The sequence below is a fragment of the Microtus pennsylvanicus genome, chromosome 1 (genome assembly GCF_037038515.1).
Source record: "Microtus pennsylvanicus isolate mMicPen1 chromosome 1, mMicPen1.hap1, whole genome shotgun sequence".
Taxonomy (NCBI): Eukaryota; Metazoa; Chordata; class Mammalia; order Rodentia; family Cricetidae; genus Microtus; species Microtus pennsylvanicus.
In genome coordinates, this window is record NC_134579.1 from 59,022,283 (window position 1) to 59,046,356 (window position 24,074).

Sequence of the window (24,074 nt, forward strand, 5' to 3'; positions counted from 1 at the left end):
AGCATGTTGATTTATATGCTACATTGAAATCCTTTGATATATCTTTCTCTTTGCAGCCATGTACTATGGGAAAGGAACCTATTTTGCTGTCAAGGCTTCCTATTCAGCTCATGATACGTATTCCAGACCAGATGCCAATGGGAAGAAGTATATGTATTACGTGCGGGTTCTCACTGGGAACTACACAACTGGAAACTCGTCACTGATTGTGCCTCCTCCAAGGGACCCTCAAAATCCTACTGATTTGTACGACACTGTCACAGATGATGATAAAAACCCAAGTTTATTTGTAGTGTTTTATGACAACCAAGCATACCCAGAGTATCTCATCACCTTTAGGCGGTGACATTTCAGGGCACTTTCATGCATCTGCTGCAAGACAAATTTTAACTGTCTTCCTCCTTATGCTGTCTCTAAGAGCACCAGATCTTTCTTTGCCGTGGATGTTTCCTGAGCTGCTCCTCCATGGTGGAAATGAATCTACTTGAGAGCCAATCTAATTGAGAATTTAAATCAGGTAACAGCTGAAGCCATGCTGTCTCAAATGTGACAGTAACACCCTCACAGACTTTCAGGAAGCCCCGCAATTACAGCTGCCACCATTGGAACTGTGACAGAGTGAAACCGTGCCGTGGGGACACACAGTGTCACTGAACAAATAGGGCTTCTAGCCGCCCAGCTGATCAGATCCAGAGCAGAGAACCTCTTTCTTCACTTCCAGCCCTGTGCCATGAGGGCTGGACAGCTCCAGACAGGGCTATGTACACACTGGGTGTTGGCACATGGTTCGTGGTCTGTGTGAACTGAGCCACAAGGAGGGGCACAGCCCAGAAGCCATGGTCCGAATTGCTAAAGGCCCTGGCAATGTCAAACCTAATGATCTGGGTACCTACTGAAATTAATGGATAAAGCCTGCTGTACCTCCAGGGGAAATCCTTCCTCCCTGTGAGAATGAGAGAATGCTGAGGAGATCTGCTAGCATCTTTTCCATGGCAAGTCATCTTGTGATGACTTCACAGCTTTGTGTGTAAGCCAACTGGTCAGGCTGCTAACTCAGTGTCTACTGGATGGTAATTCTTTCTTGTGGTACTGGGGACTGAACCCAGGGCCTCACATAAGCCAGGAAAGGCTCTACCATTGACCTACACACACCCCAGTCCTCTTACTTCTTATGTTGAGGAAGGATTTTGCTTAGTTGCACAGACTGCCTCTGATATGCTTCCATAGCCTTGGCAGGCCTTGAACTCACTCTCTTCCTGCTTTGGCTACCTGTCGGAGGCCTGTGTCACCAGACCTGGATAAGGTTGTTCTTCTAATTTTCTCCTGTCAATTTCAGACTCAGTGCTATTTATTGAGTGCCTAGACTTTGCCAGGTAGAGTGAGAGATGCGGTCACAAACATGACCTTGTTCCCACGAACAGTGCTTTGGGAAGAGTTTTTCCATATTTCAGGACTTAAGGGAACACGTTCAGAGTACAAGAAACATCCTTGTCTGAGCTCACCGGAGCAGGAACCCTGAGAGCCAGCTTACTGAGTCTTGGTGTTGGTGTCCAGTACTTCTCTATTCCCACCACAGGACCTGGCCTTGAGAGAAGCAAGTGCTGTTTTGGCCATCAATGAGTGGCCATCACACAGTGACCATCACATGGTGTCCATCACACAATGTCCATCATCAATGGCCATCACACAGTGACTATCAATGAGTGGCCGTTACTCAGTGTCCATCACATGGTCATTACACGTGACCTTCATGCAGTGACCACCACATGGTGTTTATCAAACAATGTCCATCACACAGTGGCCATCACAGTTGCAAGTATCTCATGTCTGTGAAGTGACCTCAGATTTCCCTGGTTTTTTTCCTTCTGAATTTGGTATCCACTCTACTTCTTTTAGGAGTTCTGTAGGCCAAGGAGCTAGTGCTGTGTGACATTCTTGGGTCGTACATCCTGGGTGTTGGGAGGATTAAGGTGCCACTTCCCACCATAGGGATCACCAGGGGACCTCAAGTGGAGCAAGGATCACCATTGCTGCCACAACAACACAGAGGCCTTGGAACCTCTGCTGCTGTTTCTAAGTTGGCGGGCACAGACTGTGGCTTAGGAGGGGCTGGCTTCCTCTGCACTGGCATCTAAACTCGGTGCCAGCAGTGGTCTAAGGAAATGGAATAAAAACAAGAGGTCGATTTCATCTGCTTTTGTCCTCCAGCGGTTTAGTTAACTCAGGGCAAGGCTGAATAGCCAGATATACACTGTGGAATAAAGACCCAACCAGCAAATGTCACAATCACCTTCAGCCTTTCCTCACTTCTAGTAAAATTACTTGAAAAATGTCTCTCGGTAGAATCATTTTTCTCCTACTGGGCAAACATGGGGAAGGTGGGTGTAGGTCAATGACTTACAGTGACCACAATTAGCAGGACAGCACCGAGGGTCCTTAAGGTACTAATGCTCAGTTGGGAACTATGGGAGGGGCACTATGCAGGTTAAGGTTCAGAAAGCTTTATCCAGTGAGCAGCCAGCCTGGAGCCCTAGACAGGTCTGGATAGCTTGCTGTAGGACCACACAGTCTATGCTCCTTGGAAACCGAGGAACGAGCTGAAGGCTTAATTGGTGGTACCCTCCATGTAGTACAGAATCTGCTTTCAGTGGGCACCTGGAGTATTTCAACAGCCCTAACCATAACCTCACCTGGATTTGGTGCCAAGGAACTTCACTTTTGTATCCTTTAGTGCAAAAACAGAATTAAAACGTCAACTCAGGGGCCGGACAGAGGGCTCAGTGCTGTGGACAATGGTTTTACCCTCTAAAGATTTGTTTCTTTTACTGGTTTAATACAATGCTGATTGGTCAGTAGCCAGGTAGGAAGTAGAGGCAGGGCAAACAGGCAGGAAGTAGAGGCAGGGCAATGAGAACAGGAGAGTTCTGGGAAGAGAAAAGATTCAGTCTGCAATTGTCTCCCAGACACAGAGTAAGCCAAACACAGATGAATCAAAATGTGCCTGCCTCGCAGAAAAAGCCACTTGGCTAACATAGTCAAGTATTACGGGTTAATATAAGTTATAAGAGTTAATAATTAGCCTGAGCTAATAGGCCAGTCAGTTTATAATTAATGGAGGCCTCTGTGTGTTTATTTGGGACTAAACAGATATGGGACCTAGTGGGACAGAAACCTCTGTCGACAGTGGTTAAGAACATTTGCTCTTGCAGAGGACATGGGTTTAGTTCCCAGCACCCATATGGCAGTTCATGGCCACTTGTAACTATAGTTCCAGGAAGCCAATGGCCCCTCTTTCTGACCTCTGAGGGAACTGCACATATGTGGAACACATACACACATGCAGGCAAACACACATATTAAATAAAAGAAAAAGTCTTAAAAGACATCCAAACTATACAATTGTACTAACTACATTCACAAATATCATCAATAACTGATTAGGTAATTTCATTAAAAACAAAATCAAACCAAATTCTTCAAAACTTTTCATGGAGACTTGAAAGCACAATGGCCTGGCCACCATACCTACTGACAACAAAGTGGGTTTGTTAGCCCTGCTGACTCAGATACAACTCAGCTCGGTACTACGGGAGTGCGTGAGCTCCGACGGCCTCTGCAGAGAGAGTCCAAGGACTTCTTTACCAGTTGTTATTTCTCACTCAGCTGTGGTCCTCTAGAGCAGGATAGGGCGGCTTTCTCTGTGCTCACCCGCTGCTGCTTCTTGGCAATCAGCCAGGGCCTCACAATCTCTCCATAACATCAGGGAATCCCCTCCTATCACCAGCTTCTACCGATACTGTCTAAATTCTTCCCAGGACTTTGTATAACACCATTCCTTCCAGAGAATGAAAATTCTGGTAGGCATTATGAATAAAGTGCAATTAAGATTTGAATTCACCCTATCTACATGTGCCTCCTGTAATTTCTCTTCAACAATAATCAATTCCTTTTCAGCTTCAGCTGTTAATTCCCTGAGACTTTTTAAGTTCTTGTCACCATCTAAGGTTTTGTTTAAATGACTTATTGGATAAGGTATCATCCCAACATCTAGTCATAGACTGGAGATGTCTCCTAACAATTTTTGAATGTCATTAAGAGTCTGCAATTGGTGTCTCCTAATTTGTGCCTTTTGTGTTCTAATTGTCTGTAAGCCTATTTTATAACCTAGATAATTGACAAAATCTCCTCATTGTATTTTTTCAGGAACAATTTGTAATCCCCATTTAGGAAAAACTTTCTTTACTTCTTCAAACATTCTTTCTAAAGTATCTACATTTGAATCAGCTAGAAAAATGTCATCCATGTAATGGTAAATAATAGGTTTAGGAAATTGTTTACATAGTATTTCCAATGGCTGGCTGACAAAATATTGGCACAGGATGGGCTATTGAGCCTACCCTGTGGGAGGACAGTCTGCTGGTATCTCCTGGTTTGCTAAAAATTATTCTTAAGTATGCACTGTGAAGGCAAATTTTTTTCTGTACTTTTTTTTGTAGAGGTATAGTGAAGAAACAATCTTTTAAATAGATAACTATAAGTGGCCATCCTATAGTAATAGAGAAGGAGAAGAATTCCAGATTTTAGAGGGCTTGAATTACCTTGTTGACAGCTCTGTCACCATTCTCCATTTTCCAGATTTCTTTTTTAACAGCAAATACAGGACAGTTCCAAGGGCTGGTTGATTCTTCAATATGATGAGCAACAAGTTGCTCCTATACCAGATGTTCTAAAGCCTTCAGTTTCTCTTTTATTGAAGGCCATTGATTAACCCATATTGGTTTCTCAGTTAACCATTTTAAAGGTAGGGCTGTTGGTACCTCTAAAGATTCGCCAGTTGCTTTGTGTTCTTATACAGCCTGAATGGCAGTGACCTTTGTATATAGTACCTTATAATATCCTTCCCAGAAACATGAGTTTCTCAGACTACAATAAAGCTAATCTGGGTATTCCATTGATGTATCAGGTCATGACTCCATGTATTGACTGTGATATTAGCCACTTAGGGCCTCAGGCTTCTTCTCTGTCCTTCTAGCCCTATGCATTTAACCATCTTGTGCTTTGTTTCACTTCAGATAGGGTTCTAATTCCTAGAAATTGAATATCTGCCTCTTGAAAAGGCCAATTTGGATGCCAAGATTCTGGAGTAATGATACTCATGTCCACATCCATGCCTAGTAATTCCTCAATTACAATGTCTTTTACACACATTCTTACCTGTGTTCTTTGATCATTTATAGAAGTCTCTCACAATATATGCTTCCTATTTCTTATTGGAATTTTTTACTCATCCCCCATGTTTACTACACCATCCAGGACAATATGGTTTATGACAGCAGGCCATGAATTTTTAATTTTCCTGGTGATACATGTTCTTTACAGTGACTGGTAATGACTGGACCACGTTTTCCTTGGGGGTCTGCGAGATTCCCCTCAAGGAGTTTCCCAATTGTATCAGTTTGCCTTGTCTGTCTTTTGTTGATCTGCATTCATTGTTCTAATGCCTTTCTTAGCCACACCTCCTATATAATCCAGAAGGTTAATACCATTTATTTTTGCCATTTCCAGAGGAGACATTATTCCTAGGAATTCCTTGTCTCCAATTCCTTCTTAGATGTCCTATTCTACCAAAATTAAAACATTTGGCATTTTGATGTCTCCTCCTACCTTTGGAAATTGCTTCTCCTACCCAATATTCAGTATTATAGTCAAATGTCTCAACATTCATTGTATGCAGGATCCAGTCATCTATTGCTGCTGATCTAACCTCTAAAGGCCCAAGTATCATTTTGCATTCTAAGTTGATATTTTTAAAAAAACTGAGATTCATTAAGTACTCATCTAGCTTCTGGGTCTGTTATTTCTACTTGTACAGCCTTAGTTAATCTTTGTAAAATGTCACTACAGGGTTCTCTCTGGCCCTGTTTAACCCTGGTATATGATTCAATTAGCTTTCCTAGTTCTTGAATCCTGTCCCAAGTATTTAAGGCTTCTGTGTGGCATAAGGACAAGATTTGTTCATGGTAAAGAGCTTGATCCTGTGGGTTAGCATAAAAGCCCTTGCCAAGAATTTGATCTTGGGAAGCCTCAATCCTTTTGACTTTCCCTGTTGTTCTAAAATGTTTTACTCTTCTTGCCAATAGCATTTTCACAGTACTTGTGGCCAAGTCTTCCAAGACTGCTGAAACTAATTGAAGCCAATCACATGGCTAGAAGCCCTTGTCTTTACCATCTCCCTAACAAATGTTGAATGTAAGCCATAAGACACTACTGCTTGCTTAATTACTTTTAGATCATTCATACCTATAGATATTCAACTACATTCTTTGGATCATTTGGGGCATTTAGAGCTTGATGTTTTTCAGAATTGTTTACAGAGTAGGAAGCTAAAACCCTGGCTAAGTCATCTCTGACTCTTACAGGTACTGACGATGTTATAGCCTGTCCTTGAACATTCATTCCCTGTTCATCAGTCCCAATAATTTCCTCAAGCACTTCAAATATTTTTAGAACTATCATTTGTAAAACCTGAATCTATTGTCCTGTATATATTTCTAGTGATTTCATTGAGGCACCCAGCCTCTGGTTCTCATTCTGCACATGTGATTCCAAGGTCTGAAGTTTTTCCTGTAAAGATAACAGCTCATCCTTGTACATTATTTGGTTAGCGTGTAAATTGCCTTCTTTAAGGGATACTCTACCTGCTAACCTATCATAGCCTTTTAACAGATTTTGGTTGTCAAATTCAACAGTGTTAATTCATTCAGATAATTTCTCAATATCCATTGACATGGATTGAATTTTGTCTGGCAGATTAATGTTATCCTTTTCAGGAGTATTAATTTTTTTCAGCTAACTTTTGATTTTTTGTGTTATTGGTCCAGTCAGTTTGCTGTTCATTATTTCTCTGTAAAGACTGCATCATTTCCAAAAGTGGCTCATTCTTCACTCTGTTATCAAACAATTTTCTTAAGGATATAATTTGAAAAAAGAAAACTAAGTCCCTTCTGGGAGCAAAGACCCGTATTTGGTCATAGTCCAGTCATCTTAGTTCACAAATTAAGTGAGATATTCACCCCTGTAGGACAAGTTCGGGGCCCAGGAAATAACCCAGTATCTTCGTATCTCTCCCTGTGAGTTAAGTATGCCTGCAGACTTGCAGACCCCAGGCACCAGAAGTAATTAGCATTCTCCCTGTGAGTAAACATTTACAGACCCTCAGAATTTCCTTATCACTTCCTATCAGCTAGGGATGTCTCCAGACATGACATTCCAGTTAGAACAATGGCATAGCAACCTACCCACTCCTCCCCTTTTGCTGTATAATGCTCCTGAGAAAAAATAAAATTTGCAGCTTGATCAGAATATAGACTTGCTGTCCATTTCTCATGTCTCTTGTCCCTCTCATTCCTCTCCTTCAGGGTCCGGGTTCCGAGTTCATATCTCACTGGTAGGGACAAGTTCCAATATCCAATAAATGGATGTATCAGAAAAACCATATAAGCCTTTCAGATTAATATGCATAGTATAAGCAAGGAGATTATTAAACTCCTGGTTGGCAATATTATCTGCAATTATATAACTTTCAAGTTTACTGATTTATTTGTGAATCAAATAGTTATCTTGGTGTGAGATTTTGCTAAGTTATTGTATTGTAATAATCTTTATTGGCCAGCAGGTGTCGCAGTTGCAGCAATGTGGCAGTGAGATGCAATTGGTGGTGGCATGAACAGTCCCATGCTGCTTTGGTTCTGCACATTGGTGCCTGGTTAAATACTGACAAATATGCTTTGCTCTCTGCTTAAGAGCAATTAAATCTATTCCGTACATGGAGAGAGGTGTTTTTTGATCAAGGAGCCCAGAACTCCGAAGCAGGGTAAACAAACCCGAGCAACAGAAGCACCACAAAAACTTACATGCAGCAGGGAAAGTGTGGAGGGTGGAGGAGAAGCAGAAGCAGGTGTGTATGAGAAATTTCTAAGTCAAGATATGCTTAACTCCACTATGGTGGGGTTTTGTAAAAAAAAAAATAAGTAAATAAAATAAAATAAATTAAAAAAAAAAAACATCAGGCAGGTGGAGTGGGAGGAGACCTTCTGGGCTATGGACCTTTTGTGCCTTTTAGCCTGGTCCACGCTGCAGGCATGGAGTTGGGATCCATGTGGGTGCCAAATGAATATGAATGCTAAAAAGAAATCCCACACTGGCTCAGAATTGAGTATAATATAGGGTTAGTTTTTTAGGGGTAGATTCCCAGATTGCAGTGCTCTGCACAAACCGAGAACAGGAACTGAATCCAACAGCTGGAAGAGAGAGCAAGCACGTGGTTTACATCAGCATTTATAGTAAAAGAAGTCCCACTCAAGTGGGCTGGTATGTTAAAAGCAACTGGCTGAAGGAGTTTCTACAACAGACACACAATATGTTTACTAAACCTATTTAATTTCATCAGAGTAAAATGAAAATGGAAAATCTGCTGCTGTTAGACAGTTACAGTGAAGCTGTATTTTTCATCAAAGAAAAAAGCTGGATTTTTCTGTCTTCCTTCCCAATTCAGAGCACACAGAAGCAGCAATTTAAAGTGATGTTCTATCACATCCCATTTCAGCTCCCAAACTCTTACCTGCAAAAGGGCAGAGAAATTGATACAGGACTCCCTGCTGACTCCCCGTATACAACAGTGCACCCAGAGGTGAGCCTTTAGCAAGGACATGATGGATCAAAAGGGAACTGCTGAGCCCCTGCATAGCTTCCCAGCTGACAAGTATCCACCCCTCCAAACACAGACTATTTCTCTCCGATCCATTCATCATTTGTGTCCAGTGATGCTGGGAATTTGTTTGTAGCCATTTCTGGTGTTTTCTGAGTAGCCCTTCATAGAGGGCCAGAAGGGAAGTTTAGGGCCCACATATTAGGGGAAATAAGGCTGCACTTACGACACCTAAGTATATCCTCCAGGTTGTCAATCCCAGGCTTATCAGGTGCTGGCCACTCAGTTCTGCCGCTTAGTCAGGTGGAGACAAAAGTTCATCTAAATACCACACTGCCCTGGCTGAGTAGGCAGACACAGACTCACAAACCAAAGTCAAAGTGGGCCATAAAAACCATGTGACCCAGGCTTCCTGGCACCTGTCAGATGGCCTGAACATTCCATCACTGGAACCCTCGCTCTGTCTCAAGACGCTTGTAGACAAGGTAGCCATTGTGTCTCCTTTCTCTCGCTCCCATCCTGAGCTATGGAAAATAAACCTTCCAGTGCTATCAGTCCCACCTCCCCCTGGATATCTTTTAGAGACACTACAACCTCTAAGCTTCATAAGGCCTTACTTACAGACTCCTAGGCTTATCTGCCTTTGCACTAAGAAATGGCCCAAGTACCCCTTAGAAACTGGCCACTTCCCTCTGCCTGGCTGCCTCCCACAGTGGCTAAGCCTGTCTGTGGCAGAATCTGTCTTTCTTCTGTCTGTCTTATCCATTTGCAGAGCCCTGCCTCTGCCTCCACTGCCACTGCAGGTTCTGCGGGAGCCAGCAAACCTATTTTCAGTCCTGGTCACCCTGCCACTGCTCAGTTCGTCCCACCCGGGTGACTTTTCAGCCTAGGCACCATCACCACTGCACATCTGGTCCCCGATGTCTCCTCAGAGGCAGGGCAGTTTCATGGTGCCAGCAGCTCACTCTAGGCCTGACTTAGCACTATGCCACTGAGACTACAGTTGAGGCACCTCGGTCAGCACCACCACAACCCGCCCTCCTGCGTGCCAGCACCTGGAGCTTCTACCACCTATTCTAACCCCTCAGGCTCTCCCAGCCGTCCCGTGGGGGGGGGGTTGAGGGGGGTCTGTACCTCTTCTCACAAAACTGCAGCTGACCAGCGCTAAAAAGTTTCCTGTGCACTTCATGTATGAAAGAATGTGTGAATGACGTGTGGCTGTACTGATTTGAGTCTGTTTAAATGTATGTTTTAAGCGTCCTATATATCTCTCTTGTTATTTCTGTCTCTTCAAAATCCCCGCCATTCTTGCTTTGCACCACATTCTTGCTTTGCTCGATCTTTGTTAGGGGCAACCACTGCCATTTTGTTTGAGGTTAAGACAGGGAGGAGCCACAGACACGTCAGGCTCCGCCCAAAACCAATCAGGGCCAGCAGCAGGCTACCCCCACATGACTCACCAGCTATCTTTAAGCTATTAGCTATGCTTTGAAAAATTACTCTTATGTTGACTCTGTTGCATGTGGTGTGGTTGTGTGATGGTACACTTTCGCAGGGCCCTCTGAGGCGTCCATTACATGCAGAGACCACCTCTGCACCACATCTGTTCTCTCCCACCTGCTAAAATCTGCAACTTTAATTCCCTACTTTCATTCTCTCTCTCTCTCTCTCTCTCTCTCTCTCTCTCTCTCTCTCTCTCTCTCTCCCCTTCCTCCTTGTTGCAAAGTATCAGTTAGTGATTTAAAAAAAGACCATCTTTCTCTAGCTCACTTCTCATTTAACTTTACGTGTAACTTAAATTACTGCATGTATATATACATGGACTTACTGTTAAAAAAGTTTTAAGCAGCCCTAATGAGCTCTCTGCATTGTATCTCTGTCATTTTTACATCAGTAACTCAGATAAAGTTTTGTCCTTCTCAAGATCTCTGGTGTAGTTTGATGGCTAAGAGCTTTTGTCAGTTGGAAAGGGACAACCTCACAAAACAGATTTCAGTATAACTTCTTACCATGTTAAATAAAAGGTGTTTTAAGATGCGAAGCTCAATTAAATTTATATCAATAAAGATGTGAAGCTCAAACAAGGTTTTTTAAGGTATAGAAATGCAAGTTATTAAGGTGTGTATCTGCATGTTATAAAGGTCTGAGGGAAAAAAAATTTTCAGAGTATAAGAAAATGCTTTAAGAGCAAAGCTCCACCCACTCCCAATCTTCCCTTTCCCTCCAAGGCAAGCTGGTCCCCTCTGGTTATCTTCCATTTCTCTCTCTCTCTCTCTCTCTCTCTCTCTCTCTCTCTCTCTCTCTCTCTCCTGCCTTCCTTCTGAAGAGGCAGCTCATGCCATCCTCTTCCTCCCCTTTCTCTCCCCTTTTCTCCTTCTCTCTTTCTCTCTCTTCCAGCTCCATATGCCCCCCCTTACCCTCCCAACCCACAAAATAAACTCTCCATATCCAAGCTCTCGCTGCATGGCATATGTCTCTGTCCCTTACCCGTCGTGGTCCCATACCCTCAGTGGGACCTGCCAGAGTCACTTAACATATTAAAATCACAACATAAAATCATAACAAATTCACTCATCAAACTCTGAATATAATGTAAGAGAAGGCCTCTGATCTGTTACGAAACTTCACAATTAGTTGGAGCTTGTCAGCCATCTTTAGGTTTACATTGTGTTAATTACCCTGTTTGAGTTTGCTCAGGGGCAGATACACCAAGAAGATCCTGAGGTCATGGCCTTATGAAGAAAGTTTCTGGCATCTTTGGGGTTATCACAATCTCCAGGGTATACAGATATTCCAAATAGAGCCAGATAAAATTATCTCCCTAAAAGTCAGGGTATACAAATATTCCAAATAGATCCAGATAAAATTACCTCTCTAAGAGTGAGAGGGATAAAAAGTTCAGAAGTTTGCTAAAGAGACTCAGACATAATTTCCTGGGTAAATCTACCTTGTTGGGGGTGGTCTCTTAAGTGACTGTCTAGCCCAGCTGGGTTTGTGATGATATCTGGGGCAGCTTGGATTCTTAGGTCTCCATCATTCTCATGCAACACAGTCATACATCCAGGAAAATCACTCATATACGTAAAATAATTTTTAAGTTTCAGCTAATGGAGAGAGAACATGTGAAGCATATGTACAGGAGAAATTACAGCTGTAAAGAAAAATAAAATTCGCCTTTAATCCCAGGACTTGGGAGGCAGAGGCAGACAGATCTCAATGAGTTTGAGGGCCAGCCTGGTCTACAAGAGATAGTTCCAGGACAGGCTCCAAAGCTACAGAGAAACCCTATCTCGAAAAACCAAAATAAAATAAAAAAATAAAAATGTATTTAAAATAAGTAAACACATCAGATTATTGAAAACAAGTGCTTCTGATGAAAGGTCTACAGGTCTTCATTTCTGTTCTTGTAGCTTTTCTGTGGGTTTGATATTTTTCAAAAAAAAAAACGAGGAGGAAAAAAATATTTAAATCCAAGAAACAAACATAAAGACTTTTTGAGCCCAAACTCCCACCCCCACCACAGCCTGACTCCCCATCTTCCTGTTCAGCCACCTTCTGGGAAGGTCTGGCTAGGTTTGCAGCTTCTACTTCCTCCTTCTGTCAGACTTCAGCCTCCCCAGACGCCCTGCCCTCTCTGTTTTCATCAGACTGGGCTTCCGGGCCCACAGAGGGCCAACCCACCCTAACCCTGGAGTGGCAAAGCCTCCAACTGTTTCACACATCCGCTCACAGCATGTTGAGGAAACACAGTTCCCAGCTCTTCTCACCCCTGTCCCAGTCAGCCCTCTTCACTCCTGTGCTAGGATCCAGTCTCTTGCCCCACTCCAGGCTGAACTTTTCATATCCGTCAGCAAATGCTGCCTTCAGTGGCAGCTTAGAGCCCACTTTTCCTCCAGGCCTCTCTGGAGTGTGCAGGTCGGCAGCCTTCTTTCTCCTGAGTCCACTCCAGCACCATGCAGCAGCCCTAGTGATTCTGCGCTTGTGAGTCACCACCCAGAGTCTCCCCTCCCCCAATCCTCTAAGGTCCTTTCTCAATAGCCTTTAGGCTTCAGGTGCCAAGTCACCTGCCCATAAGCTCTTCTGTCCTTCCCTTAATTAGGCTGGGAGCCCCTGCTCTCCTGCTCCAGCAACACCCGTTTACTGTCTTCTCTCCTGCGTCCCCACATCTGTGTCCCTTAGTTGCACACATGATCGGTGCTTAGCTCACATTCCTCAAAACTGGGAGTTTGTAGACACAGTTTTCACGGAAGAGAAAACAGAATTCAGAAGCAGGAAAAAGGCAGGTTAAATTCTGACGGGTGGTCCCCAAGAAAGCAGGAAGTACCATTTGTGAGCCCCTTTTCTTCTCTCAAACAATGTGGATTTCAGGTATACTGAAGTTATCCTAGGGATGGAGCAAAGCTCAGCTGTGGCTGGGGTGAAGTGCAGGCTGAGCCCAGCTAGGGAGCCAGTGTGAAGGTGCACTGGAGACCAGAGTCCTGGGGACTGCCAGCTCAGGGGGATTGACTCACCTCTGTGGGGGCTGGAAAATAAAGAGGGGACTGGGAGTGCCCCAGGGTCCTTGGGTGTGTGTGGGAGTTTGGGAGTGATGCTTTATTCCAATTCGGGGTCAGCTAGGTGAAAATAGAAAGTAAGGACGCTGAGGAATTTCCAGGAAATGAAACCGAAAGAGAAGTTAACTCAGAGTAAACTCTGCGCAGCTTTAGGCGACCCAGCAGTAGCGGTTTCGCAGGCCTGCCAGGATGGCAGAGTCCGGGCCCTTCCCGCTGATGGTCGAGGGGTCTTGGGGCCCCGACCCCCCGAAGACCTTAATCAACAAGTTGCAAATGTACTTCCAGAGCCGAAAGAAGTCGGGCGGAGGGGAGTGCGAGGTCGTCCCACAGCCCGGGAACCCGGCAAGCTTCCTGGTGCTCTTTTCCCCGGAGGACGGTGAGAGGCTAAAAGGTCGAAAAGGGTCGCCAGGCGCGGGGTTCAGGCCATCGGTGCCGGGCCCAGAACTCTGAGCAGCGCGACTGGAGCCGGAGATCCTGGGGTCAGAATCGGGAGTGGCCAGCGCATCCAGGAGTGGCAGTTCCCTTGCTCTTCCAGGAGCTTCCTGGTGCTGTGAACCTTCCCGTGCTTTGCTTTTTCTTCCTTTTTTCTTTCTTTCCTTCTTTCTTCCTTTCCTTCCTTTTTAAAAATGTTTTTATTATTCAAGTGGTGCAGTTAAAGAATTAAGAATCTTGCAGAGTCTTGGGTCAGCTAGCGCTACTGAGTTCTACTGGTTGGGGGTGGGGGACAATGTCTTTGGGAGGTGAGCTTGAGGAGGGAAAAGTCCCAGGGCTCTAGTGCCACAGCCTGGACAAAGTCCTTCTTTGTCCTTCTGCCCCAGGGTGGCCTGGAGTGGTTGTGGGCTTTGAGCTGGGGTGGGGGTTCCAGTGGAGGGTTCCCTCATGGCAGGAAGGCTCCAGAACCATTGAGCAGTTCAATGCTCCCCACTTCTGTCTGCAATCTGCAAGGGAAGCCCAGCCTTGCTCGCTCAGGGTGGTGACTGCCCAGACCTGTGGCTCCAGGAAGGCCACCATTAGTTCCCTCCTGAGATATTTTTGTTTGTTTGTTTGTTTTTGTTTTAGGAGGCAGTTTCTCTGTAGCTTTTGAGACTGTCCTGGAACTTGCTCTTGTAAACCAGACTGGCCTTGAACTCAGAGGAATCTGCGCGCCTCTGCCTCCAGAGTGGTGGGATTAAAGGAGTGTGCCACTACCATCAGGCCCCACCTGAGATTTTGTAGACCAGGGTCACCCTCAGAATTCAGACAATTCCTCCCTCTTGTCGTTGGATTTGGAGAGACCTTTGGAGCGAACGAGGGGCAAGGAGGCCAAGGAAGCCAGGCTGTAGACTAGATAACAGCCCAACAAGGAGCCAAGAAGAAAAAATGAAAGAAAGAGACAGGTATAGAAGGTATTGACACACATTTTCAGAAAGCCAGGTCAGGAGGCAGGAGAGACCTGCAGGGCGCTGAATCCCTCTGCAAAGCAAGAACCTTACTTACTTACTCTTTATTTTTACTATTACTTACTCTTTATTATTATTTTTTTTTTTTTAGTTTTTTTGAGACAGGGTTTCTCTGTAGCTTTGGAGCCTGTCTTGGCACTAGCCAGGATAGTCCTGGGTTGGATTTCACCAGGGTGGGCTCCACAGAGAGCTGACAGCAGATCCTGTTTTCTCATTTTCTCTTTTCCTTAGAGCAGTGTGGTTCTTGACCTTCCTACTGCTACAACCCTATAATACAAACTGTGGTGACCCCATCATAAGCTTATTTTCATTGCTACTTCACAGCTGTAATTCACTACTGCTATGAAGTGTAATGTAAATATCTGTTTCTGATGGTCTTAGGCTACCTCTGAGAAAGGACCTTTGACTCTCAAAGGGGTCACGACCCACAGGTTGAGAACCACCTCAGAGGATTAGAGGGTTCCCAGGTTGATCCCAGCTGTTACTACTCCAGTGGACACAACCCTTATGGAGTGCATTCTTCTCTTGAGCTGTCTCCAAATGCTAGTCTCAGGTTAGGGGTACAGACTACTGCATCCTGGTCACAGGGAGGGTGGGGGAACTAGATCCAGCCCCAGCTCTATTCTAGACACTTTAGTACAGAGAATGTGGGTGAGTGGGGAAGCATTTGCCACCAGCCCTCTGAGGTGACTGGAACGTGCTGAGGTCTGAAAAATCTCTGTTGTTCATTGAGAGCCTCAAACCAACAAAATGGAGATCTATAGGATACTGGTAGTTTAGTGACATACACAGCAGGGGGAAGTATGGTTGTGAGGGTGCAGTCCCAGCTGTAGCCTTCCCAGCAGGCCCTGGGCAGCTGAGGTGAAGGCTGGGCTCTCACCCCAGCTCAGCTTTCTCCCTCAGGGACTCCCAGTCCACAGCCCCCTCTTCTCCCAGGTGGCTCAGCTGATTCCTCTCATTCATTCCCAACACAGATGACTCAGAACACTAAAATGGAACGTTGTTACAGGCCAGTCTTTGGGGTGACTAGAACTTCTATTCACTTTCGGTTTCCTATTTGAGGAAACTTCCTCCTCAGCAAGGCAGCTGGAATTTCCCTAGTGCAGCAGCTTTCCTTTCCTGTAGAGGCCCCACCCTCTGTCCCAGAAGCACCCTGAGCAGGCATGAATTCATGTAAACCTACACCAGCTGGGCAGTACTACTGAGCCTACCAGTGCAGTAGTGTGTACCGGTACCAACAGGGAGGTCTCACCTTTGTAAGTCAAAGGGGTTTGTGTACTGTTGAGTAAGTAGGTGTTTTTTTTTCCCCCTTAGGACACTGAGCTATACTCTCAGACCCAAACTCAAATCCCTGTAGCCCCATTTCAGGTGGACACACTTTATCATACATTCTAGTCTTAAATGGGCCCCTGTTTATTAAGTGAGGGCCTAGGTATTCTTGTAATAAGGGAACTCACCTTCTTTAAAAAAAAATTGTGGCTGGGCAGTGGTGGGGCACGCCTTTAATTCCAGCACAGGGAAAGCAGAGGCAGGCGGATCTCTGTGAGTTTAAAGACAGCCTGGTCTACAAAGCAAATGCCAGGATAGCAAGGACTGTTACACAGAGAAACCTTGTCTCTGAAAACCATACCAACATACAGAAAAGATTTATTTGTATTGTATGTGTATGGGTGTTTGCTCTTTATATGTCTGTATACCACATGCATGCAGTGCTTGCAGAGACCACAAGAGGGCATCAAATCCCTGGAACTGGACATACAGATGTCATAGGCCATTATGTGGGAGCTGGTAACAGAATCAGGGTCTTCTAGAAGAGCAGCCAGTGTTCTTAACCATGGAGTCATCTCTGCGACCCTAGAACCCACCTTCTTAAGTAAAACTGAACATAGCTGACTTGAGGTGGGCACAGGGTAGAGACTAGACTTCAGAATTTTGCCTCCTCCTCCCAGATTCACTTTCTGGATGGGAAGCACACACTGTTATTGCCACCGTGGCTCTCTGGCAATACTTGTGCCTATACACATTGCACACATCTAAGAAGAGACAGCCATGCGTGGATGCCTTGGATGGACTTCACCAAAGTCCAGGAAAGAGGAGGACTATAATACAGAGGTGCAGGACATTCTGTAACAGGCTTCAGACTGTTCACACAGAGGTCATCCTGAGGTCAAACAGTCCTCAGTCCCCTCATCAGCCGGTACAGCTTCTGTGGAAACTTCTGACTACTCATAGAGTAGAATTAGAGTCCCATGTTCCTTCTCAGATGGATTCTAACGTCTGTATCTGGGTGGACATCTAAGTGAAGTCACTAGACCTACCGACTTCATGGTTGAGGTGGGAGAGCCATCATGTTTCCCTTTGTGACAGGCTCTGAGCTCATCAGACTAGCTGTCCATCAGAGAACAAGGGGACCCTGATGTCTTGCAGTAGCTGTGAACACCAAGTCTCTGGTATCTTTCTTCTTGACCTGTTTGCACCATCCTCTAGCTGGACACACCCTTCCTGTTCCTTTTGGTTCTCTATACTGGCCTTGCCCTTTCCTTTCATTTCCTGTTCTCCTTCGTTTTTGTTCTCTATGCTGGTAGGGGCCTTCCTGTTACTCTTCTATTCTCCATGCTGGCTATGCCCCTTACTGTTCCTGAAGGGTCTCTATGATGGCCATGCTCCTTCCTATCCCTTTCCTGGCCATCATGGCCACGCCCCACTGTTCCTTTCCTGTTCTCTATAATGGCTTCTCCTGTTCCTTTCCCATTCTCTATGATAGTCACACCCCTTCCTTACTTTTCCTGTTCTCTATGATGTCCGTGTCCCTCCCTGTTCCTTTCTGCTTCTCCATGATCTGAGCGACACTGATTTTCCTCTTCTCTCTGGCTGCAGCTTCTGATATCACAGTTGACACTTTCATAGCTCTTCATGTGGTTGACAGCGTTCCTAGAAAATACTTTCAGTGGGGAACCTCTGTTCCAGAAGTGTTTAGTTCTTTATAGCCACTCAGCTAGACTGTGGGTGAACTGGAAATCAAATGGCAAGTCTTTGGATTCTGTAGAGTTTCACTAAGTTTAGCTGTCTGGTGCTCTAATTCTGTTTTTGCAAAATCTGTTGTATTCTGTTTTTGTTTGTTTGTTTGTTTGACTGATTTGCTTCGTTTTGAGACAGGGTTTCTCTGTATAAAAGTGGCCTGCCTGTCCTGGAACTAGCTCTTGTACACCAGGCTGACCTCAGACTCACAAAGATCTGTCTGGCTCTGCCTCCCAAGTGCTGAAATTAAAGGTGTGTGCCACCACCGCGGCTCATTCTAGTTTTTTTTTTTTCCTGTTCCTTTTCCGGCCAAATATGGGTTGTTTATCATTGCAGTATAATGGCTGGACTTCTGGTCATTCTGATGACCAACTGGGTCATCTGTCTACAGCATGGGTCTCACCCCATGTACACAGTTGTCCCTGTGATTATAAATATTAAAACCTCAGAACCCACCCAGTCCAGTACAGGTTCTGTACTACTACACTCTATGTTTCTTCAATGGAATTCACTGGCTGGCTCAAAACAATTCCAACGACTTCAGTAGCCAATAAGAAGGCTGAGGCTGTGTAAGTAAGATTTGTGTAGCAGGATGCTAATGGGATTCACCAGAGTTCCCTTGTGTGATAACATATCCAAGATAATCACCTTTAATAAAGGAAGGGTTTATCTGGGCTTTACAATTTTGGAGTTTTTGGTCTACAATCAATTGACCTGCTCTTTTCGGGCCAATGGCACAAGGCAGTACACCCTCTCGAGAACTCTTGGCTATGTAGTGATACAGAAAGGAGAAAAGGGCTGGGGTCCCAGGATCACCCCTTCCTCTAGGGAAATCTGGCTTCTTCTAGAACTCATTTCTTAAAACTTCCAGGACCATGAGCTGGCAACCATGGTTGTAATCTCAAGGCCCTTTGGGAATACTCAATAACTAAGATAAAGCAATGAATAATAAGAAGTAATCTAGGCATGGCAGCACATGCTTTGACCCCAGCACTTGAGAGACAGAGGCAGGCAGGTCTCTGTGAGTGTGAGTCCAGCCTGGTCTACAGAGCAAGTTCTAGGCAACCAGGGCTGCATAGTAGCCTTGTCTCAAGAAAGCTCCATCAACAAATAAACCGCACCACCCCAGGAAGTTTAGAGGCAGGGGAATGGCTCACTGGGTTAGACAGCTTGCTGTGTCAGTGTGAGGGCCAGAATTTGAAACTCCAGTCCCCTCGTAAACAGCTAGGCATGGCTCCATGTGCCCAGTGTAGAGGGCAGAAATGGGCAGATCACAGCAAGCTTAGGCAATGAGAAAACTTCAGTGAGAAACCCCGTCTCCGGGCCAGAACTCAGAGAGCAATGCAGGGAAATGCCCAGTGTCTTGCTGTGGCTTCCACATGACCAGGGGTGTGCACTCCTCCATATGCCCACATGTCTACAACATGAATAATGCACACACAGTGACATTCACATCCCTGTGCTGAGTTCTCCTTCTTTTACAAGGGCTTGCTGCTTAGGGAGATGGGCTGAGCTGCTGACTCATAACAATAAATTTGTAGAAATCATGGACTAGTTATGTAAGGAAATATTGCTTGAAATTTGGCTTAAAATCTTTTTATTTTTTTAATGCTTCAGTTCGGCAGAATGTTCTGAAGAAAGAGAATCATGAGTTAGTGTGGCCAGGAAAAGGGACATTCAAGTTAACTGTCCGGTTGCCGGAAGACCCAGAGAAAGCCTCAGTCTCTAAGGAGGCAGTTCCAGAAAAGGTAAGAACATGGGACGTTATTACAAGGTGTGTGGAAATCTCTATGATGAATATGGTGGAGATGAGCTGGGTGAGGTGGCACCCACCTTTAATCCCAGCACTCAGGAGGGAGCGGTAGGAGGATCTTTATGAGTTCAAGGCTAGCCTGATCTACATAGTGAATCTAGACCAGCCACGGCTACAGTGAGACTATGTCTCAAAAAGAAAAATGGTTGATGAGGGCCTAAGTCACACTAGCCTGAGAATGGTAGCTTGGGACTCTGGAGGGAGCAAGGACTGTAAACAATGGAGAAGCTGTCATTTTTGTCATTTTTGGAAGAGTCAAGACTGGGGAGCTCAATAGTAATATATTTGGGGTGTCAAAGTTGTATCCATTGGTCTTGGTGTCTTTATAACTAGAAGTCTGCTGTTCTGTTTCCATCATCTTGAGGCCAGCAGTGTACCCCGTGTGTGCTGTTCCCTCAGCTGTGAAGAAGATTGTCAGGGACCTCTCTGAAGCACGTGCACCCATGTTCATACAGGAAACATTAACTAAGTGCCAAATCAGGCAAACTGCTGGCTAAGCTGCCTCATGGGAGTCTCCTGTGTGTGTCTCATTTCATCAGTGATTATTGTGACCAGCAAGAAGACAACTGTGACATGTAGCTTTCAATCCATTATCCAAATGTGTCATTATCATTTCAGTTAACTTACATCTCCAGCATGGCCCAAGAGGTGTTTTATTTATATATGAAATGATTCATAGTCTCCAGGTGGTGGTGGTACATGCCTTTAATCCTGGCTCTCGGGAGGCAGAGGCAGGTAGATCTTTGTGAGTTCGAGGCCAGACTGGTCTACAGAGTTCCGTGACAGTCAGACAGTTACACAGAGAAACTCTGTCTCGAAGAAACAAATAAAACCAACCAAACAAACAAATAAGCAAAGAAACAAAAACCAACCAAACAAAACCCAAACAGACAAAAAGAAATGATTCTTGAATTAATGCTGTCTTGCTGTTTGCCTTTTAGGAATCCGAGACAAAAAAAGAAGCTACAGAAAATGGTAAGTCTCAGCTAAGGCAGCCCTGGTGTTGACCAGGCAGTTTTGTGTTTATTAAACAAGTATCTTGGGAGAGCTTCATCTAGATGTCTAGATTCATATCAGACAGGTTCCGCTCACCTTGGAGCCAGCTGCAGGGGCATCTTCTTTCAAGTTTGAGCCAGACGTGTTTAAAGCATTCCCTGAGGTAGCCCATTGCTCTTCTGGTTAGCTTTAGAGGAACAGGACCAGCTTTTTGTTTTGTTTTGTTTTTTATTTTGCTTTAGGAGATGAAGAGAGGAGAGGAAGATGTGGGAGGTGGTGATAGACACTTGTGTTTTGGTGGCTAGTAATAGCAAGGATAGAACTTGTAGTGGCAAAGAGAGGATCTTTTTTCTTTTTTTCTTTTCTTTTTCTTTTTTTTTTCTTTTTGGTTTTTCAAGATAGGGTTTCTCTGTAGTTTTTGGAGCCTGTCCTGGAACTAGCTCTTATAGACCAGGCTGGCCTCAAACTCACAGTGATTCACCTGCCTCTGCCTCCTGAGTGCTAGGATTAAAGGTGTGCGCCACCACCGCCCTGCTAAGGACAGGATTTGTAGTGGATGCTTGCTGTGTGTCTCTCTGGATGGCACCAGCTCTTCCTTCCTCAATTGCACAGGAAACAGCCAGCACTGGAGCTGGGGTCAGGTCTCCTGCTTTGCTGGTGGGTGGGTCCTGTTCAAGACTTAAATGAAGGAGCAGCTAATAATATCCGTGTAAAGGGCACAAAATGAAGAACCATACTGAAAAAGGTGAGCAAGAACAACCAAGAGATGCAGACACCGAATCTAGGGGAGAGGAATTCTTTCCCTGCATAACTCTGTCTTCCGGCCTGGAGACAGGGTTTCTCACTTGTTGTGATGGGAGCAGCGGGCTGGGCTGCCTCCCGTCACCTGGCTAGCTTTACCCGAAATAATTACACGGAAACTGTATTCTTTTAAACACTGCCTGGCCCATTAGTTCCAGCCTCTTATTGGCTAGCTCTTACATATTGACCTAACCCATTTCTAATAATCTGTTTAGCCCACGAGCTGGCTTACCAGGAATGATCTTAACCTGCGTCTGCCTGGAGTGGGAGAATTGTGGCGACTCCTTGACTCAGCTTCTTTCTCCCAGCATTCTGTTCTGTTTACTCTGCCTACCTAATTTTATGTGCTATTAAAGGGCCAAGGCAGTCTCTTTATTTAACCAATGAAATTAACACAAAACAGAAGACTCTCTCCCATCATTTCCCCTTTTTCTGTTTAAACAAAAAAGAAAGGCTTTAACTTTAACATAGTAAGATTACATATAACAAAACAGTTATCAAGCAAGAATTACAGCCACAATATTTATATTTATTTTTTTTATCATAACTAAGGAAAACTATAACTATAACTAATCATTCTTCAACTCCATCAAAAACTCCAGAAGGATATAATATTACCTAAGCAAACAAGAAATCCAAAGCTCTAGAAATGATAGCGACATCTCGCTGCCTGGACCCAAAGTTCCTCTGTACCGTTGGGGCATCCATCTTCAGCCTTCAGGCCCATAGTATCCAGCAGACATTTCCATGAAGCAGGAAATTTCAAAGACAGTTCAGTCACTATCTGCTGTGTCCTGCAGAATGTCTCGCAGACTCTTTCATGAGTCATGAACCCCAAAAGACCGTCTCACCTTTAGGCAAGTTTAGAAGTCCTCTCTCTGCGGGTTCTCTGTGTCCATTTTATGCAACAGTCCAGGCAAGAGCAGTTTCTTGCCCAAATGGCTATCAAACTCCATAATAATTCTCTTCGATGCCCATCTTCCTCTCGAAGTAGATTGGTGCCGCCAGGAGCAGACATGTCTCATTGTCATGAAAAGTCCTCAGTTATTAAAATATTTTAAATGCCATATTCTGCAGCCTTTGAGAGATATGAAGAATGCCTATCTGAGATATATCTCTATATATCTAGAAAATCTAACTAACATGACTACAAGCTTTACTATTATTGATAATTATCGATTAGCAACCTATATTTCCTATTATACATTACATTTTAAATGAACTACACAATCACAATACCTTAATCAAGATCAAGAAATACATATACATATAACAAAATTGACCTTAAAATCCATACCAATGCAAATTATTCATACCTATATCATTTCCCCCTTTAACTGTAAAAGAACATTTATAAACAGTATTTGGGAATATGGGCCGCAGTTATTTCTCTCCAAACTGCTTCCTGCTCAATGGGGACTCTGTTAATCAGATCATTTAGGGTGTAACCTGTGTGCCAGGTTTATCTCAGTTGGCAGTTGAATGAAGTAATTTTTTGAGGGTGTTCACAGCAACTTTTCGGGAGGTCGTGGTCTATCATACCACATCAGGATAGAATCAATCCACAGGGCCTGGTCCTCTGTGAAAACAAAAGAAGACCCTCTCTAAAACATCATATCCTTAGACCCAAATTTTGAAATCGTAATACCCTTATATCCATTCTGGTTTAGCTTGGCAGCCCATGTAATGAAATGCCTCTCTGTACTTAGCTCCTTCACCGTCAAAAATTTTAAAGAAAACACAATGTACATAATCCAGACTCTCTGAATTTTCCATTTTTACGTGGCTTATTTTTCTTTATTTCTTTTAATCTATAACTATCTGTACTCTGTCTCTTTAAAGACTTTACCCTTTTTTAAGACATTAACTTTATTCTTTATATTCTTTTTCTTCTCTCTCCCAAGCCTACGTACATTCATCCAACAGTGTCTGAATCTGTTTTATTGTGAATATGTAATTTTTTTTTTACTATCCAGGAGCACTTTGTTTTGCGCCTTTAAATCACTGAGCGCTTAAGAATCTAAGCTGTGACAATTCCTAGGTCAAAAACAGGTGCTGCCTGCTTGCCCCGCTCAGTCCAACATGGCAGAGCCGTTTGTGCCTCTGATCCTTGCACATTGCACCAATAATAGTGTGGTGGAGCTGTTTGTGCCTCTGAGGCACAGCACACAATGACTTCCTTTTAGGCACACAGTGAGTCTAGTTGCCATCAAACAAATCGTAGCACTTACTCCAAATGCTCCATTCAAAAGGTCTGTCTCCCGCAGGAGCCAGACAGAGATCACAATGGCGGCACAGCCCAGAAAGCTGGCATTTTAAAACAGCCAGTTTTTTCCTGCTGCTGAGTCAGGAAAATTTCAAAATGGAGACGTACCATTTTGTGCTAGCTCTGGGGCCGCCAGGTAGGAGCGGCACTCAGCACTTTAATTCTGAGACTGAGCGTGCAGCACAGAAATTCTTTTCATCCAAGTTACAGCCAAATCTGACAGGCAGAGCACTGCGCAGTCTGAAAACACGTCTCTGTGTGGCGGCAGGAATCCGCCATGCTCTTCTGCCTGCATAAGCCTGATTCTGCAGTCTGCCCAGGTGCAGGCGGGGAGCACCGAGCCATCAGCATGGTCTTAGACCACTCTCCTTCCGATCCCAAGCGGGAACACAAACATCCAGTCCCATAAAATCCATTGAAATGCTTTAAAGCCAGAGTTCACGCTGGCAGCACAGCCCCAGGAAGCCGTGCTTTAAAATGA

At 44.4% G+C, this 24,074-nt stretch overlaps 1 protein-coding gene across 8 annotated transcripts in view; it reads left to right on the forward strand.

The window, feature by feature from the left end:
* The window catches only part of LOC142845792 (protein mono-ADP-ribosyltransferase PARP14-like), a 94,048-nt gene that overhangs the window by 37,921 nt on the left and 32,053 nt on the right, over positions 1-24,074 (forward strand). For 3 of the 8 annotated variants that reach the window (XM_075965167.1, XM_075965227.1, XM_075965196.1), the window contains one exon: positions 57-7,362. The exons of 2 other annotated variants lie outside the window; for them this stretch is intronic. In XM_075965167.1, coding sequence (XP_075821282.1) covers positions 57-346 — 290 coding nt within the window. In that variant the 3' untranslated portion in view covers positions 347-7,362. Of the gene's footprint in view, positions 1-56; positions 7,363-13,383; positions 13,637-13,678; positions 13,806-19,334; positions 19,466-20,471; positions 20,506-24,074 lie in introns of those variants that run through there. 3 more of the 8 variants (XM_075965150.1, XM_075965175.1, XM_075965218.1) reach the window with 3 other exon arrangements.